Raw genomic sequence first — 17,355 nt, forward strand, 5'->3', positions numbered from 1 at the left:
CACTGTTCCGGAATTACTTGGACGATGCGGCTCCTTGGAGCAGTGTCATTCCCCACGGTGCCTGCTCGGGAATGGGGCAGTCCGGGTGTGCAGAGCTGAGGATGAGGGCAGGCCGGGAAGCATCTCTCCAGCAGAGATGATGGAGGGTTGTGTGTGTATGGAAGGTGGAGGAGCAGACCGAGGAGCGATGGCAGCGGCAATGCCTCGGGAGCAGAAGCAGATGGCAGCATTTATCCGAGCCATGCAGAGATCTGCTGCTGCTTGGGATAAGGGATGGAGAGAACACGTCATGCAGTAATGGGGAAGGTTTGGATACCTCCTGCTTGGAGAGAGGCCAGAAGTGGCAGATGCTTACCTGTGCTGGGCACTGGTGAGGCCGCACCTCGAATCCTGGGTTCAGCTGTGGGCCCCTCACTAGAGAGACCTTGAGGTGCTGGAGTGGGGCCAGAGAAGGGCAATGGAGCTGGTGCAGGGCCTGGAGCACAGTGTGATGGGGAAGGGCTGAGGGACCTGGGGGGTTCAGTCTGGAGAAGAGAAGGCTCAGGGGGGACCTGATGGCTCCCTACAAGTGCCTGAGAGGAGGATGGAGCCAGGAGGGGCTGGGCTCTGATCCCAAGGAACAAGGGATGGGACAAGAGGAACCGGCCTCAAGCTGCACCAGGGCAGGTTTAGATGGAGCTGAGGAACAATTCCTGCCCCAAAGGGTGCTCAGGCATTGGAACAGGCTGCCCAGGGCAGGGCTGCAGTCACCGTCCCTGGAAGTGCTCACAAACTGTGTAGACGAGGCCTCAGTGCCATGGGTTAGTGGAGGCCTTGGCAGTGCTGGGGAGCAGTTGGACTGGATGAAATTAAAGGTCTTTTCCAGCCCAGCCGATTCAGCCCAGAGCTGAAGCTGGCCCCAGTGATAAGAGCAGGGCAGGGGCTGATTTGGGTGATCAGGGCCTCGCAGGCAGCAGCTCTCAGCCTGCCCTGCCCTGAGGCTGTGCAAGAACCACCCAACACCAGGCAATGCATGCCTGCTCCGCCAGGGAATACGGAATTGGGAGGGTATTGTCTTGAGCATTAATGCTAATGCAATCTTAATAATTATTCAGTGAACAGTAAGAGTTTACAGAGGAACAATTTGCAGTCCTAAGCGACCGTGGTTGGACTGCACATTTAGCGTATCAAAAGAAAAGGGAAGATGTGTAGGGCATGCTCAGGCTTATCTGGTTTGCAGATGAATCTTTAATATCTTTAAAATTTCATGTGCTCAAAACGAAAACACCGTGAGGTTTTCTCTTACATTGTGAATCTACATGAATTAGTAGTTCTGTTAACACCTCCTCTTCCAGCCAGCTCTGCCACAGCACCACCAGCTGCTGCAGACCATCATTTCAGGGGGGATCCAACCTCAGGGATGCTTCAACCCAGGCATGGAGATTGTGAAGACCACATGGAATTAGCATCTGGGAGCTGGCTCTGGCAGGTATGGAGCAAACTCACTGTGGAGGAAGGGCTGGTCCTGGCTCTCCCCAGTGACCCCTCTGAAAGCAGTCGGTGCATTTCACCGCAGCCTCCTAAACCGCGCTTTGGCTGTTAGATGAAGAGCAGTGAGCGGGAAGCGAGGTCGGAGAGATTCTTGTAAAGTGAAATCAGATGCTGAGGAGAAGCAGCTCTGTCACAGGGGGAGATGGAGAGGACCTTGAAGAGCTGAGAAGGCTCCTCTTGTGCAAGTGTCTTGTTCTTGTGCAAACACATTGTCTAACACGGCCCAAACCAGGCAGGCAGGGGCTGGAGGAGGAAGCAGCACCGACGGGATGCTGTGCTGCTGCAGGCTGCCCAGCAATGGAGGAGCAGCCCCATCCTGTGTGTATGCAGGCACATCACCTCACCCTGAGTGACGCTGCCACCAGGCACGTCCATCACCAGGGCTTCTGGGCTGCTGCCTGCAGTGGCTCTTTCTCTTCTGCCTGGGCAAGGCCCCTCTCAAGGGATCCTCTGCCTTGGTGGGACTAATGTGCCACCCTCCCAGTAGCCATCTCAGGAGCTGGGAGTTAAGAAAGCACATGATAGTTTATAGACTTGTGTTGTTTGTGTAGCACTGGGATCAGGTGGAAGCTTATTGATGGGGCAAAGGAAAATCATAGAATCCCAGATTGGTTTGTGTTGAAGGGACCTTCAAGCTCCTCCAGCTCCAACCCCTGCCACGGGCAGGGACCCCTTCCACTGGAGCAGCTTGCTCCAAGCCCCTGTGTCCAACCTGGCCTTGGGCACTGCCAGGGATGGGGCAGCCACAGCTCCTCTGGATACCCTGTTGTGTATCACAATGTATAATACAATAATAATAACAATGTATAATAATAATACATAACAATGTACAATAATACCCATGTTGTGTATCACCCCCTCCGAGGGCTGAGGTGTTCCTGCAGAAACACCCCCCCAGCAAAACAAACCCTGGTTGTTTCCATTAATAAAGCTGGAAGCCTGAAGCGTGTCCTCGCACAGCAAGAGAGCGACCCTGTGCATGTCAGCCCCGCAGAGCAGCGGTGCTGGCCGCAGCCCAGGCCCTCCCCACCGGCTCTCCCTGCACAAAGAACTGCTTCAGGACTACATCAAAACTCTGAATGTTTACATGTCCGGGTGTGAGAAGCTGCTCCCGGGCTGGGGCAGCTCCGTGGGTGCTTCCTGACAGCCTGTGCCTTCCCAGAGAGACACAGAGAGGCAAAATAGCTCCCAGATAAGTTCCCTCACACTGAGGAGCCCTTTTCTGTGCTTTATTATATACGTAGGGAGATTTTTCCCCTGAAGTAATTAAAAGAGCCCCTTTCACAGAAGAGAAAGGGAGGAGAGGGGACTTTTCCAAGCAGCCTCTTTCCCTCCCCTCTTACGGCACAAGGACTTTCATCCTAATACAAATGGGCCAGCTGAGATTTTTGCTTTGAGGTCTGCGGGGCAGCCACCCAGTAACAAAAGCAAAGTTAAACAGCTCCGAAGAGCAGCAGCAGAAAGGGGGTGTGGTGGTGGAAATAATGCCCGGCTAAGTGGGAAACTTGAATGATGATACATGGAAAAAGTTAAAACAATTAGAACTTGAATCGTTTGGCACTGGTCCCACCTCACTGAGTTAATAATGATGCCCTTCATCGTTTTTGATCTTATGTGCCTTCATTTCCATGGCATGAGGAGCCTGGAGGAGGCTCCTGGGGACAGTGAGGGGTCTGAGAGGGTCCAGCCAAGCACCCTGTGTCCCCCTCAGTGTCACCCCTGGGGATCACCCCATGGGGCAGCAGTGCCCAGGGTAGAGGGGCGATAAATCCCTATGACTATAATATATAAACACATCCAACATACATCTACATTCAAGGGGTGAACAGAAAAATCACTAATAGGAAAGCCACAAGCATGTTAATTATTTGCATATGTGCACTAATTAGACATGGGGTTACGCAGACCCACACTCCATGGAAATCCTCACAAGCAGAGCCTCAGAGGCTTTGTCTTTTTAAATCCCCCAAGGATACAGCAGCTAAACCCCAGCGAGCCTGTTCTCACCCTCCTGCTCCTCTGGCTCCTACCGCCTGCTGGGTTTCCGTGACTCAAGGTGGGACAGAGCTTTCCCAAGCCCCTCTTGCCTTTCTTCGCAAGGGCCTGTAGGGACAGGCCAAGGGGAATGGCTTGAACCTGCCCGAGGGGAGACTGAGATGAGCTCTTAGGCAGAAGCTCTTCCCTGTGAGGGTGCTGAGGCACTGGCCCAGGGTGCCCAGAGAAGCTGTGGCTGCCCCATCCCTGGCAGTGTTCAAGGCCAGGTTGGACACAGGGGCTTGGAGCAAGCTGCTCCAGTGGAAGGGGTCCCTGCCTGTGGCAGGGGTTGGAGCTGGAGGAGCTTTAAGGTCCCTTCAACCCAAAGCAGTCTGGGATTCTAGGTAGCAGGCAGAGACACAACAGCCCATCCCATCTCTGGACCTGATGGGATGCAGGGTCCCAAGGTCTCATGAGCAATAAAAACCCCCAACCAAACCCTGCCAGAAACACAGGGCAAGCCTCAAGGAAGGCTCTCAATGCACAATGCCATGAGAAGCGCAGCTGTCTCCAAGATTATCCAGTTTATCCAGTATCCTCCTTACCCCGATGCCGAGGGACCCCCACACATAAGGGCACGGCCACAGGAAAGCCATCAGGGACCAGGCAAAGGCCGAGCTGAGTGACACGAGACACAAAGCCATCAATACAGTTTTATTTTGCAGTCCATACAAACGGTGCCCTGCCCCTGTGTTACAGTTTAGTGGCATTCCCTGGGGACACGGGAGCCTCACGTGTGGCAGCTCCTACAAACCCCATAACGTGAATGAGGCGTCCTGAAGTCAGGAATCAACGTGCCTGGGGATGGGGAATTCAGAACAACTGCTTCTGACAGTGGCTCCAAGCAGAGCCCTGCAAACAGGGCAGAGATGCTTCCCACCCGGTGACTGTCAGTCTCCTCACCATTTACAGTTGTCCCAAGTATTTCCCTTCCACCCCACCGAGCACGCCCATGCAGACAAGGAACACAGCGCTGTGATAACAATTCCCACGTGTTCCTGTACTTTAACGATTGCAAATCCTTATGGCAGAGGGAGGGGAGGTGGATGCTCTGCTGCTGGCAGGGAGGCACAGGACCAGCATCCCTGCGGCTGTGAGGTGGTACCCGGCTGGGGGGAGCTGCATGCTCAGGAACAGGGCAGGAGCAGCTTCAATCCCTGTAAGGCACTGCATGAAGAGGTCTAGATGTAGCCCAGTACCACCCTAACATCCCTCCTCCCTTCTGGGATGCAGAACCTGTAGGAAGAGGTTGTGTGCTCAGCCTCAACTGGGATAGTGCTCCCAACCCTCCTCCAGCCCCAGATTTCTGAGTTATGGAGAGCCAGGAGGAGAAGGAGTGCTTTGGCCATCGCCCTATCTCTTATTTGCCTTTTGCATGTATGAGAAGCAAGCACAGACATTCCTTTTTCTCCCCCACATTTTCCCTCTCTCAAATGAGGAGGAGGAAGGAGGTTGTTGCAAAGCAGAAGTAACCTTGTGGTACCAAACACACAGCTCTTATCGGCACCCAGCAGCTGGGAGACTAAACTGAGAGACTCAACTCTCCATCCTCCAAGCACCAACATGAAATCAACCCCATTTCTCCAACAAAGCATCATTCCAAGATCCTCAGAAACTTCTCCCCATTAAACAAAGTGGATGATGGACCTGGCTGAAAGCAGAGCCTTGGGATATGGGTATAAATCCAATCCTGCTGCCTGTGGATCAGGGCTCACCAGCTCCAGTTACTTCCTAAGTGCCGGGAAGGATTTGATCAGCACCTCCTCGCTGGGAAGCAGATGCGGATGGGATCTAGAAATAAAGAGCTACAAAACTATAGCAAATGATGGGGAAGAGTCAGAACAGGCAAAGCAATGACAGTGATGGGGCTGGAGCAAGGGAGCTGGAACAGCCGAGGTGGGCTCCGTGCTATTTCAGTGTCCTTTAAGGCGTGCTGGGGGATTGGATGAGAGAACAACTGAATAAAGAGTGAAACAAGGGAGATAAAAGCCTCCTTGCATTATGAGTGTGGAGATCTCCTGGGGAACTCGGATCGGTCCGTGCCAGCCTCACGCTGCAGTGCCCTGATCCAGGGAATTCCACAGCAGTTGCTGTTCTAAGAGACCACCCTTCCTCAGCACATCTGCTGGGATGAGCCAGGAACTCCGACCCGCTGGTACCGCATCCCAGGCTCCTCAGGGGGTCGGGTTTTAATCACTGGGGCAGCCAGAAGGCAGGAGATAAATGTCAGGATATCGGAGTCAGCTTCATTTGTTAAAGTGCCTTATTTTCTATGAGCTTTTAAAACATCCTCCTTGCTTTTTCAGAGGGGAGGAGGGGACAGAAAAGGGGTAATACTGGTTTTATAGGAAACAGAGTAGAGAAGTAATCAATATTTACACAGATCTTGGATAAGGTTATGGCACAGACTAATATCCCACCGCAGCAACCCGAAAAGCAGAGTGTCAAAAAGAAGGGAAAAACCTGTTCGTATGCTTTCAACACCATCCCCCGGAGATCCCGAGTGTAAACGGTTTTATCTAGGAAAAGGCATTTGAACTTGGGCTCTGGTAACCGGGGTTGACTCCAGCCGCAGCGCAGCCGGTGGCGGTGGGTGGGCGCCCGCCCTCTGCACAGCTCAGCCCGGGTTTAGACAAGTTCAACCTTGGCGTTGGGATAAACAGCGACCACGTCATAGCCCTCGGGGGGCTTAACCCTCTCCTTGGCGTGCGTCTCGCAGTACAGCTGCTCTTCGATGAAGAAATACCCCCTCTGCTTCAGGTTGAGGCCGCAGTCGTCGCACATGAAGCACTCGGGGTGGTAGAGCTTGTCCCGAGCTTTGACGATCGTGCCCCTGGGGAGGGATGGGGAGAGCTGGGGTGAGGTGGAGAAGCAAAGAGCGCAAACATTCGTAGACTCATAGAATGGCTTGGGTTGGAAGGGAGCTTAAGGCTCCTCCAGTCCCAACCCCTGCCACGGGCAGGGACCCCTTCCACTGGAGCAGCTTGCTCCAAGCCCCTGTGTCCAACCTGGCCTTGAGCACTGCCAGGGATGGGGCAGCCACAGCTTCTCTGGGCACCCTGTGCCAGCGCCTCAGCGCCCTCCAGTAAAATGGAGTAAGTGAAGGAGAGCAGCATGCAGGGACATGTGAGGGTGTTATCGTGGGTTCCCATCCCAGCAGCTCAGCCCACCCAAAGCTGCCATCCTGCTCCAGGCGCAGCTCCATCATGTTTCTGTGGGAAGCAATGCTCCGTTCCTGTTTGTCCGCATCCCTCCAGGATGTGATGCAAACCACAGCCTTCAACATCTACACTCAGGCTGGATCTGAGCATCAGGAGCCAGCATCTGAACACACTCCAAGCACTGCTGGCAGGGCTGCGGATGCGCACATGCAGGCACTGTGGCTTTTGGAGCATCTCTGCTCAGCTCGCAGCACCAGCAAGAACATGGTTACAGCGTTTGCAGAGCAGGCTCCCAGCCAGCAAATCTGGCTTGAGCAGTAAATTACAACAGAACATAAATTACAACACAATGAAGCAGGGAAATGCCCGTATGCTCTGAAATCAGACCCAACATCAATCCATCAGAGAGTGACTCTTCAATAAACGAACAAAAATCATCCACAGACCTCTCTGACTTGACCCTCAAAGTGTTTCTCCCTCCATAAGGCAGTGAAAGAGTGCCAGCACTATTCATAGTCCCTGGGCAGTTACTAGGATAAGCAGGGCAGAAACCATCCCATGAATCATCCTCGTTTTGCTGCAAGATTCCCTTAAAAGGGACAAGCCAAACCATATTCCTCAATTCCAGGTTTATATATGGTTAGCAAAGAGCAGAAAGGGATCCAAGATATTCTGCTATAAATGTAAGGTATTCTGCTTCAAACTCTGACCCACACATCTGGTAGGACCCGACCCAGCTGCATTCCCACTCCTACCGAACCAGAGGCTCCGTTGGGATGTGACACTTACACGATGCCGTTCCCACAGCGGGTGCACTCAGGGAGCATCTGCAGCCCGGACATGGCACCACCAAGCTTGGACACTGGAGACTTGATGTTTCGGGGGTTGCTCAGCTTGTCGAGCTTCTCACCTGCCCGGGATGTGAAGCAGACACACATTGAGACCCTGCCCTCACTGGGCTTTTGTTTCTTCTTTCTTTGGTAGGGACTCAGATGAGTCTTTGTCACAAGAGGCTTGGAAGGAATGAAAAAGCAAGTAGTGAGACCAGCTAGATTCAGACAGCATTTGGGGCCATGGATGACCGCAGGACACTGCGCTGACCCTCTGCTCATGGGTGGTGGCAGAAGCCCTTGGCTGCACCAGCAGATAATATATCCACGTCCTGCGCTAACAATTTGGTATGTACACCTTGCCAAAGGCCAAGCTGCCTTATCCAGACATGAGATATGAATGTGGCTGCTGGGCTATTTAGTAACTATCACCCAGGTCACCCTTGGGATGTACAGGCATCCTCACACAGCAGACCCCATCTCCAGCCATAGCTCTGATCCAGACACCAACACAAGCCAAGTGAGTAAACGCAAAAGAACCCATTTCCCACCAAATCCCACTTTCCTGAGACAAAACACAGTGCCTGGAGATACCGAGAGCCATGACACGTGTGACAGCGCCTGCCCAGGAGCAGAGCGGGGCTGCTCCAGCCCAGGGGTCCCCCAAGCCTTGGGCTGGCTCCAGCCAAGCTCCCTTGCTGAGTCCTTCCTCTGCCTTGCTGGGAATCAACCGAAACAACTGCTCAAGCTGTTGGCTTCCCGCAGTGAGGGACCTGGCATGCCTGGACCAGACGTGCTCATCTGCCAGCATTCAACAGTCAAGCTGCCACTGTCTCTCAGGCAGAGCTTGGATAAGCTGCTTAGAAAAGAGAGAAGGAGAGGAAAATCCCAAACGGTTTTACAGCTGAACAAGCCCTGCAGAGAGGGCTGCTTCCCATCCTCCCAAACGATGGATCATTTCCTTCTATTTACCAGCCCACAGCCTCACAGTAATTTATGGTCCTCAGCAAGGCAGTGAGATGCTTTAACCCCACAATCTGAACCATCACCATCCCATTTGTGGCTGCAGTGCTCATCCTTCCCACACCAAGGGCACTCATAGAGACAACTGCTGTGATTCATCCGCCCTCACCAAAATCCTCAGCACAAAGCATTGCTCCTTAAGCACGTTGGGATGGGGCTGGTGATGCTGAAGAAGCTGTGGCTTCCAGTAGAAACATCTTCCATATAAATCAGGTGGTTGTCCGAGACACCCAGCTCCCCAGGAGAGGAGATCTTGACTTTAAAAGGACAACACAAAGCAGGCTCAGGCCAAAATGTATAATTTTAGGCTTAAGGAAAAAGGAGGAGGGGTGGGAGCTGTAAAACAACGAAGCAGGAACGCTCCTGGGGATTTGAAATCTGAATATATCACAGAGCTTTATGCTGGGAGGAGGCTTTTCACTTAATTTCTCATCCCTTATGAAGTAAACAGAGTGTAACGACCATGGCATGGGCCAGGCTGTGCCTGCACCCACACATCCCCATTGCCAGCACAGCCGAGAGGGAAGGGGGTGGCAGAGCCCCAGGATGGACCCTTCCAGCCTGTCACCACCCTGGCTCATGCCCATCAGCAGCATCCTGGGCTCCAACCCAATAATGCTGCACTGGAGATGGGCTGGTGCCAAGGAACTGCCAGGATAAGCAGACACCAGGACTGGCTGGGGCAGACCCAGGGTCCAGGCACTGTCCCAGCACCTCTCTGTCCTCCATAGCTTTTCCTTCTCCTGTCCTCCCAAAGGGTAGCACTGGGTTTCTGCCACCCCAGGACTGCAGGATGCGAGGTGAGGCAGGAACAAAACAGCAAAGCTCCAAGTTTGTTCCCTTTCCCTAACACAGAGAAGGGAGGAGTCACAGAACCCCAGCCTGGTTTGGGTTGGAAGAGACCTTAAAGCTCACCCAGCTCCAACCCCTGCCACAGGCAGGGACCCCTTCCACTGGAGCAGCTTGCTCCAAGCCCCTGTGTCCAACCTGGCCTTGAACACTGCCAGGGATGGGGCAGCCACAGCTTCTCTGGGCACCCTGTGCCAGCGCCTCACAGCATTAACACAGTTGCTTCCTGTTTATTCTTCCTAATGAGGAGGCCCAGAGGTGCAGCAGATGCTGCATGGGAAGCTGCTCCTGCTTGCTCTCAGTGAAGGACTTGAAGGTACAACTGGAGCGTGTCATTAGCACCGGTTTTCCTGCCAGCCTAGGAGGGGCTGCAGTACCTACACCCAGGACTTCCAAGGCTGATCCTACCTGATCCTATCTCATGCTTTGCAGACACACCTCAGTACCACTGAGGAAACCGGAACTGGCAGAACCTCTTGATGCTCAGAAGTTACCTGTGATTGTGCTTCTTGTGAAGCAAGCAATATCCTACTGGTCAAAGAACAGGGCTCGCCATCATTTTACACACACAGAAACCCAAGTGCAGCGGCCTGACTTGCTACCTCCTGCAGCTCCATAATGAGATCTCCAGTAGTTGGTGTTTTCCCATAAAAACTAAGTTCCTGGATTCACATGATCGGAGTACGAGGCTCTTGGAAGGAAGCAGAAAGAAGCGTCTTGCCCTAATGATTGTAAAGCAAAGCCTGAGAGTTTGAACATAAAAGCTGCAGTGGACTTAAGGTTGAAAGGCAAATAAAAAGAAGCTGAAATGTATAGTTTGGGGATCTTATTTAATGCTTGGAGCTGGCTCCTGCTTGTGTTAACGATCCAGGCAGGAAGCTGTGACAGACGCCAGATGTGAGCCAGGAGCTCCTGATCGCTATCCCTGCATTGCCGAGGACCATCCCACGTCCTTATGCAAATGCCATTTACTCAGACAGGCTGCTGGCTCTCCACTGGTGATCTTACACAACCACTTCAGGCCGGTGCATTTCACAAGCAGCCCCAGGAAACACAGCTGCCACGCAGAAGCTGTTGGGAAACCCAACTTTCACATCATGCTCAAGGCAACCACAAACCCTGGTAAGCCCCCAGATGCTGAGTATCCAAAACCTGGTTTGAAACCTGGCACCCAGATGCGGGGATCCAGGATCTGCAGGGATCCAGGACCCTCACAGGATGCTCAGAGCATCCCGTGTTGGGCTGAGCTGCCTCAGCACCAAAGCGATGTATGGTAAAACAGCAAAGCAGGAGAGGTTGCAAACCCTTCCCATCAGCTCTTATAGATGGGTCCTTCAGAGGCTTTCCAAGCTTCTGGACCTCAGTAATGGAAGGAGAAGGAGGTGAAGCCTTCAGCAGCAGCTTGGTGGGTGTGGGACCATGGAAGGGGGTGCAAAGGGACCAAACAATGGCTCAAGCCACAGCCCTGTTTGCAGGGAGGACTTGATGGGACACACCATGGATGCCAACCTCCTTACCATTCTCGCCAGCCTCCAACATGCCCTGCAAGTATCGGAAGGACCCAGACTGCTTAGGCTCCGAAATGGGCTTTTCATAATCCTGAAGCATCTTGTAGACATCCGACTCCACATCAATCCCATTCCTGTTCCGTGGGAGAGACTTCACAGGGTCGATGCTGTTTTGAAGGAGAGAAAGAAAGGCTCAAGTCAAATACAAACAGCGACTGTCAGCTCGTGAGGGACCGATGGGAACCTCCACATTCCCTCAGACTCAGTTAAACACCTCTCTGTTCCCGTGGTTTCTGTGCCTGGAGGTGCCTGTCCCAGGAACAGCCACTGAACCAGGGAAGTTAAACTTGTTCTCTGTTCAGCTCCGATTGAGCAACACAGTTTGGGCTGGCCCAGTTACCAGATGCCTTCAGGAAATAGGGCAGCTGCTTCCAAGCACTGCCAATTGCTGTGCCACACATGGAATGTATTGGGAAAAATGGGTAAAACAATGAGTTTCTTTAATTATGTAGGGCCAGGAGGTCCAGCCACCCCTTGTACCACCGTTAGGACACCCAGCATGGGGACGGCGCGTGATGCTGCTGGGCACAGGCATGACAGCGAATCCCCTTTCCATGTCTTTTGAAGTCAGCATTGCTGTAGGTGACTGCATGGAAAGATCCATTTGCCAGGCACAGCCACAGCTAAAATGAGGTGGTGGAGGGGACACAAGAGCAGCCCCATAACTGCCCCCCTAACCTCCAGCATCCAGACGCTGCTCCTTGTCTGGATGCAGCATGACTGGGGTACAACAGACAACAAAGAGTCATTCAAACCGTGAGTCCGGTTCATTCAGTACAGCAAAACATTGCAAGCACAGTTTGGAATCAAACATATTCTGGGTACATGTGTACATGTCGGGCTGAGCAGAGGTGAATTCAAGTGCTGGTGCGCTTCAGTGGGGCCTCAAAGCACAGCACAGCTTGGGGGGAAGGGGCTCCTTTTCCTGTTTAAGGAGGAGGTCACCAAGGTCATTATAAAGCCAATAAAACCAGCGAGAGCCCTGAACCCCATCACACAGATTTTAGCCATCATCTGGCTCATTTTCTCCACCAGAATTGCATTTGTTGAATTAAAACAGAATTAAAGAGAAATAAAAATCACTTTCAAACAAAGAAAATCAACCCTGGGCTCCCCTCTGCCCTGCTGCAGCCCTCTTGTACCTCAGTTCACACATCCTCAATGCAAAGCAGCAGGTTTTGACCTGTCCAGCCCCATCAAGCACAAATTCACATCTGCCCCAATTCTACTCAAAACGCTCGAGCTAATCTCCTGCCTTTTGGCTCGCACAGAGATAAACAGGAGATTTTGTTCTCCATGCTTTTTGTGCAGATCCCTCCTTTCCAACTTCATTAACTTCCCTGGAGCTGCGCAGGGAATAAGCTGGCTCGCAGCATCACTGAAATATGAATTAGTGCAGGCAGAGAGCTCCCCAGATGAACAGAAACTCTCTTTGCTCTTTGTATTTGATGCAGACACTGCTTCCTTGCAGGATACGTTGCCAGTCTGGAGGAGCATAAATCAGCAGCAGCCTAAGCCATGCGCAAGCATCGCAGTCCACAACCTGGCCCGTCTCAACGCCCGAGTCTTCCACCCAAACCCTTCCTGGCTACACAAAAGCTGTTTCTTTCCTCGGAGTGTTCTTTATTTCCCAGCCTCCCACACAGCTGCACGGACCTGATCGAACATTCCCAAACATCCCCCTTTACTGGGGTTCATTCTCCCTGTGGGTACCTCCAGCTCCAGGCCAAGTGTTTGCTCCTGGGTCTGTGGTGGTGCAATCCCCACTCCGAGGAGGGCAAACCTCTCCATCCTGCCTTGCATATGTACTTTGGAAAACTGGGATACTAACGTTTCTGATGCTCCCCGACATTCACCCCAGCCTGGCGACTGGATTTGATGCTGCTAATCTACCTGCCCCCATCGGCAATAGAAGGATCTTATGGAGATCTGGAAAACCAGCTCCTTCACCCATCTTCCAGTTCTGGGACATATTGAGAGATATCGAGAGAAGGGCAATGGAGCTGGTGAAGGATCTCAGGGGCTCTGGGATCACCACAGCCTCAATGCATCCCCCTGAAACCGAGTTTGCAGGAGAGAGCCCAGAGCCTGGCCATGCCCTCATCCTACCTGTGGGCAGGAGATATGTGAAGGCCACTCAGCTGGCCTGGCAGAGCTGACTCGGAGCTGCTGTTGGCATAGAGCCGGTTCGGGTGGTGGTGCTGCACATTCAGCATCTGCTTGTTGTCCATGGCGCTGGCCCCAGGCACATGGGGCATCGTCCTCCTGCTCTGGGCCGGTCCGTTGTCCTGGAAGAGAAGAAAAAGCAGAAACACCTCGAGCTTTCTGGTTCTTAGTAGGATGCACGCAGAGGGGCTGTGCTGGGACGTGAAGGTCGCAGTAGTAATATTTTACACATGCTGTGGAAAACAGAGATTTGCAGCACGAAAAGGAAAACTCAGGCTTGACCCACAGCTCAGTCTTGCTGAATCTCTGCAGCTTTCCTTGGTCTCGGACCAAATGAACTTGCCCGTTAACCCGTGGCAAGCCACTGCCAAGTATTCCGCATCTATTCCCCTGTAAAAGCCTATTTGTTATTTCCGCAGAAGAAAGGCTCTGAGTCTGCTTCTCATTTCATGTTACATCGCTCCAGAGCCGTTATCGCTCTCCTGATTTGAGGCAGTCGCTCTGATTTACACCAGCAAAACCCAAGCTTTCAGCTCCAGGCACAGCCTGGGCGAGACCTGAAGCCAAGGGGCCAATCCTGGTATTTTCACTTATTTGCAGCTACCTTTGTCCACAAAGATCCCTGGTCTGGGGAGGTTTCCTCAGGCACTCACAGTGACAAACACACTGGTCAAAGGTTCACATTCTCATTTGCTTTTTAATTCACAAGGCAAACTATGGAAATATGACCTCATGTCAGGAAGTCGGATGCCATTAAACCACAAGTTTTCCATATTATTTTCCCTACATAAAACACTACCTATGTGTTTTTCCATAGCTTTGTTAGTCAGCCCCATGCACACCCATAAATCCAACAGTACCTACTGCCAATCTTGCCACAAGCCATCTGATCCAGGCCGTGACCAGCAGCCCCTTCCCCAGAGAGGGGCTAATTCCAGCTATTGGGAAAAGCAGCAGAAAGCTGGACACAGCCTTGAGGGTGTCAGGGTATCCTAGGCTGCTGCTATTTCCAGCCATGCGAGTCTGAAACGTGCCCTTACCCGTGGAAGAAACAGACGCTTGGGTAAGAGGCTGTAATCTGTTTAATCTGGTTTAATCTGTTTCAAGGCAGATCCCCAGCGACACTGATGCAAAACCAAGCAGGAAAAGAAAACACCGTCCTGTGAACAAATCACAGAGTGCATCCTGCAGGGTTCTAACACAGAGCTTCCTTCTGACTGAAATAATCCAATAAATACTAATTGGAAACAAATGCCCATCGCTGGTGCGGAGCAGAAAGCATTGGGGTTCCCAAGCCTTGTAAAACTGAACAGCTTAGAGAAATAAAAACCAGACCCTGCTAGAAAAAGATCTTGGAAGTCCAATTCTTCAGCTCTTCCTAAGGCAAAACTCCCATTGATGGCTTTAACCTGGCAGAGGGGAGACTGAGATGAGCTCTAAGGCAGAAGCTCTTCCCTGTGAGGGTGCTGAGGCGATGGCACAGGGTGCCCAGAGAAGCTGTGGCTGCCCCATCCCTGGCAGTGTTCAAGGCCAGGTTGGACACAGGGGCTTGGAGCAAGCTGCTCCAGTGGAAGGGGTCCCTGCCTGTGGCAGGGGTTGGAGCTGGAGGAGCTTGAAGGTCCCTCCCAACCCAAACCAGGCTGGGATTCTGTGATTGATAAGAAACAGGCTTAACTCCGTTTTTCTCCTGCCACCAGCTGAAAAGCTGCAGGCTCCAGCAAGCTCCTGGTACTTCCACCACCTCAAAAGGCTCAGCATCCACCCTGAGCCCCCTCTGCGCTGCTCCTTCCACACGGTTGCATACACACATGGGGAAAACCGCTTCCAAAACAAGAAATCAAAGTGTTTACTAAAAAAGGAGTTTAGCTGCCAGGAATAATACAGTTTTAACTATTCCCCGATTTATATTCTTCATATATATACATATAACCAGGCTATGGGTTTCCAATTCCCAGATTTACATTATTATTAGTTCAAGGGAAATAAAGAAAATGCTTTCAACCGTGAACAGGGAGGAAAAGAAGGATCATAAACATTTCAGAGAGAAAAGCAATGGCCTGTGCTGGCTGGCAGGCTATTGAGAGCCACAGAGCGATGCTTTTAGACACCCATTATCATTAACTGCCCATGCACTGATGCACATTTAGTCTGAGGGACACAGCAACTGGGGCCTCTGCCTGCAAAGGAAAGGGCAGGATCCTCTGCTCTCCTTCCCTCGGACCCCACAGGCTCCTCTGCACCAGGGATATCCAGGCTTCTTCACTGGGAGCATGGGACTGGTTATTTCTGGAATGGAAACCATCAAAGGACCCAGAGAACAATCTCCACAGACTTGCTTTAATCCAAGGTTAACTTGTAAAGCGTTGCCCACTTGTCCCTGCCAAGCTCAGCAATTTGCACGTCAAAAGCAAATGCTGCTATAAAGCCAAAACTTATTGCTTGGGCTCTCTCCAAAAGGGATGAGACTGGTGATGGAAACGGCATTTCAGAGCCCTCCCTGCACTGCAGAGTTCCTTGAGGTTCCTGGGTTCACCACCTCGCTGTCCCTGTGGGAAGAGGATGCTCATGGTGGTGGCAGCTCACCCTTACATTGCTCCACTACATAAGGTTATAAAGGGGTTATAAAGCCACAGGTGAGCCAGCAGCATCCATAGGGATCAACAGGCTCCTCCTGACAGACACCAAAGCACTCCTGCTATCCTGACACTTACCAGACCAATCCCATGGAGATGAAGCGATGGATGTCCCTCAGCCTCTTCCACCAAGTTCTTTGGAGGCTTTGGGAGCTGTGCTTCATGTTGGGGGCAGCTAACACACAGAAAGCATTTACCCCTCAGTGCACACTGGTCTTTGCCTTCCTCGTTGCTCAGTTTCTGTGCCGTGCACCTTTCCTGCTGCACAGAAATCTCTCCAGGACAGTCTCCTTCCCCTCATCTCAAAGGCTGTGAGACCCCTGCAAGGCTTCGCACTGCGCACAACCCTCCCGCATGCATCCTCAGGAACCTAGAACCAGATGATTTCCTTCCAGTTCTCAGGTTCAAGATCAGTTATAATTTCCCCCCTTCAGGACCTAATTTGCTTTTCTGTGCTGGTTTTCCTTCCTGCTTTTTATGGCCTCTCTTAAATTAGAAGGGTTTGCAAACCCTCCCCAAGAGCCAGCCTGCAAAGCTGCACCGAGGAGAGCTCCTTCCCTATGAAACAGAAACGTGCAGTCTGTTCCCTCACTCTTGCTTTCTAGGACCATCAGTTATGGAGTGTAACCAAGCCGACACACAGCACTTGGAGCTCTGGAGCCCAGGCCTCTCACTCCTGGCAGACACGGTTCACACAGGCATCCCACGTGGATACACACAAGGCACAGCCAGGATGGAGCTGTTTGAAGCCTCAGTGCCCAGGAGCAGGTGGATTTTGGGGTGGTTTGTGTATGGCTATGGTTCTGATCCAGCATGATGTGCGATGAGCACCCTCAGCCAATGCCCACTTCACAGTGTTTCAAATCAAGACCCTTAAAAGGGCAGAAGTACACACAAAACAGTTCATCGCATTTTCCAGACTATCAGACAGAGATTAAACCTGACGACTGATAATTTAGAAGGCCACTTAGAGGCTCCTACAACCTCCATGGCACACACGGCCTGATGTGGAAGGGCTTTGATCAATGATAGCTTTGGAATATCTTAGAAACCTTCCTTGGGAGCAGACCTGGGAGCTGCAGAGCTGAACGCAGCTCCACAATCACACCTCTAAGCCCCAGACCCATCCTGGAGCCCCTTGTGCAGTGGTGGGAGATGATCTGCAGGGGCAGGACCAGCAGCAGCTCTGCTTCCCAATGCAGGGATTGCCTGTGAGATGTTTATTCCCATAAGCCCAGGGGAGCCCGTCCTGCCCTCTGTTATGAACACACCTTGCATCAGACTTAACCAGAGCTGAAGGTCATTAACGGCTTGGCTCAGCCAAAAGCAGTTTTCTGTTTGATGTGCTTCAGATCCACTTCCTAAACCCAGAGCAGTGTCAGCCAGGCGTCTGCTGCCAAAGTGGTGAATTAGAGACACGAGCGTTGCTATTTGTGCACCAGGAGGTCAAAGCATCCCTTAGCCATGAGGTCACCTGGAAGAGTGTGACCACACTTGGTTACCTGTGTCCATCCTGCAGGATGAGCCTGAGCATTCCAGCTGCTCACCAGGGTTTTACTTG

The 17,355-nt window shown here is 52.2% G+C and overlaps 1 protein-coding gene across 1 annotated transcript in view; it reads right to left on the reverse strand.

Annotated features, from left to right (window-relative positions):
- Nucleotides 1–6,192: 6,192 nt before the first annotated feature.
- The window catches only part of PDLIM4 (PDZ and LIM domain 4), a gene marked incomplete at both ends in the record, with an annotated part of 38,619 nt that continues 27,456 nt past the window's right edge, over nt 6,193–17,355 (reverse strand). Inside the window, 4 exons of the mRNA XM_080627028.1 lie at nt 6,193–6,397; nt 7,515–7,635; nt 10,945–11,102; nt 13,105–13,283. Coding sequence (XP_080483154.1) covers nt 6,193–6,397; nt 7,515–7,635; nt 10,945–11,102; nt 13,105–13,283 — 663 coding nt within the window. The remainder of the gene's footprint in view (nt 6,398–7,514; nt 7,636–10,944; nt 11,103–13,104; nt 13,284–17,355) is intronic.

The sequence above is a fragment of the Psittacula echo genome (genome assembly GCF_963264785.1).
Source record: "Psittacula echo genome assembly, chromosome: 11".
NCBI lineage: Eukaryota > Metazoa > Chordata > Aves > Psittaciformes > Psittacidae > Psittacula > Psittacula echo.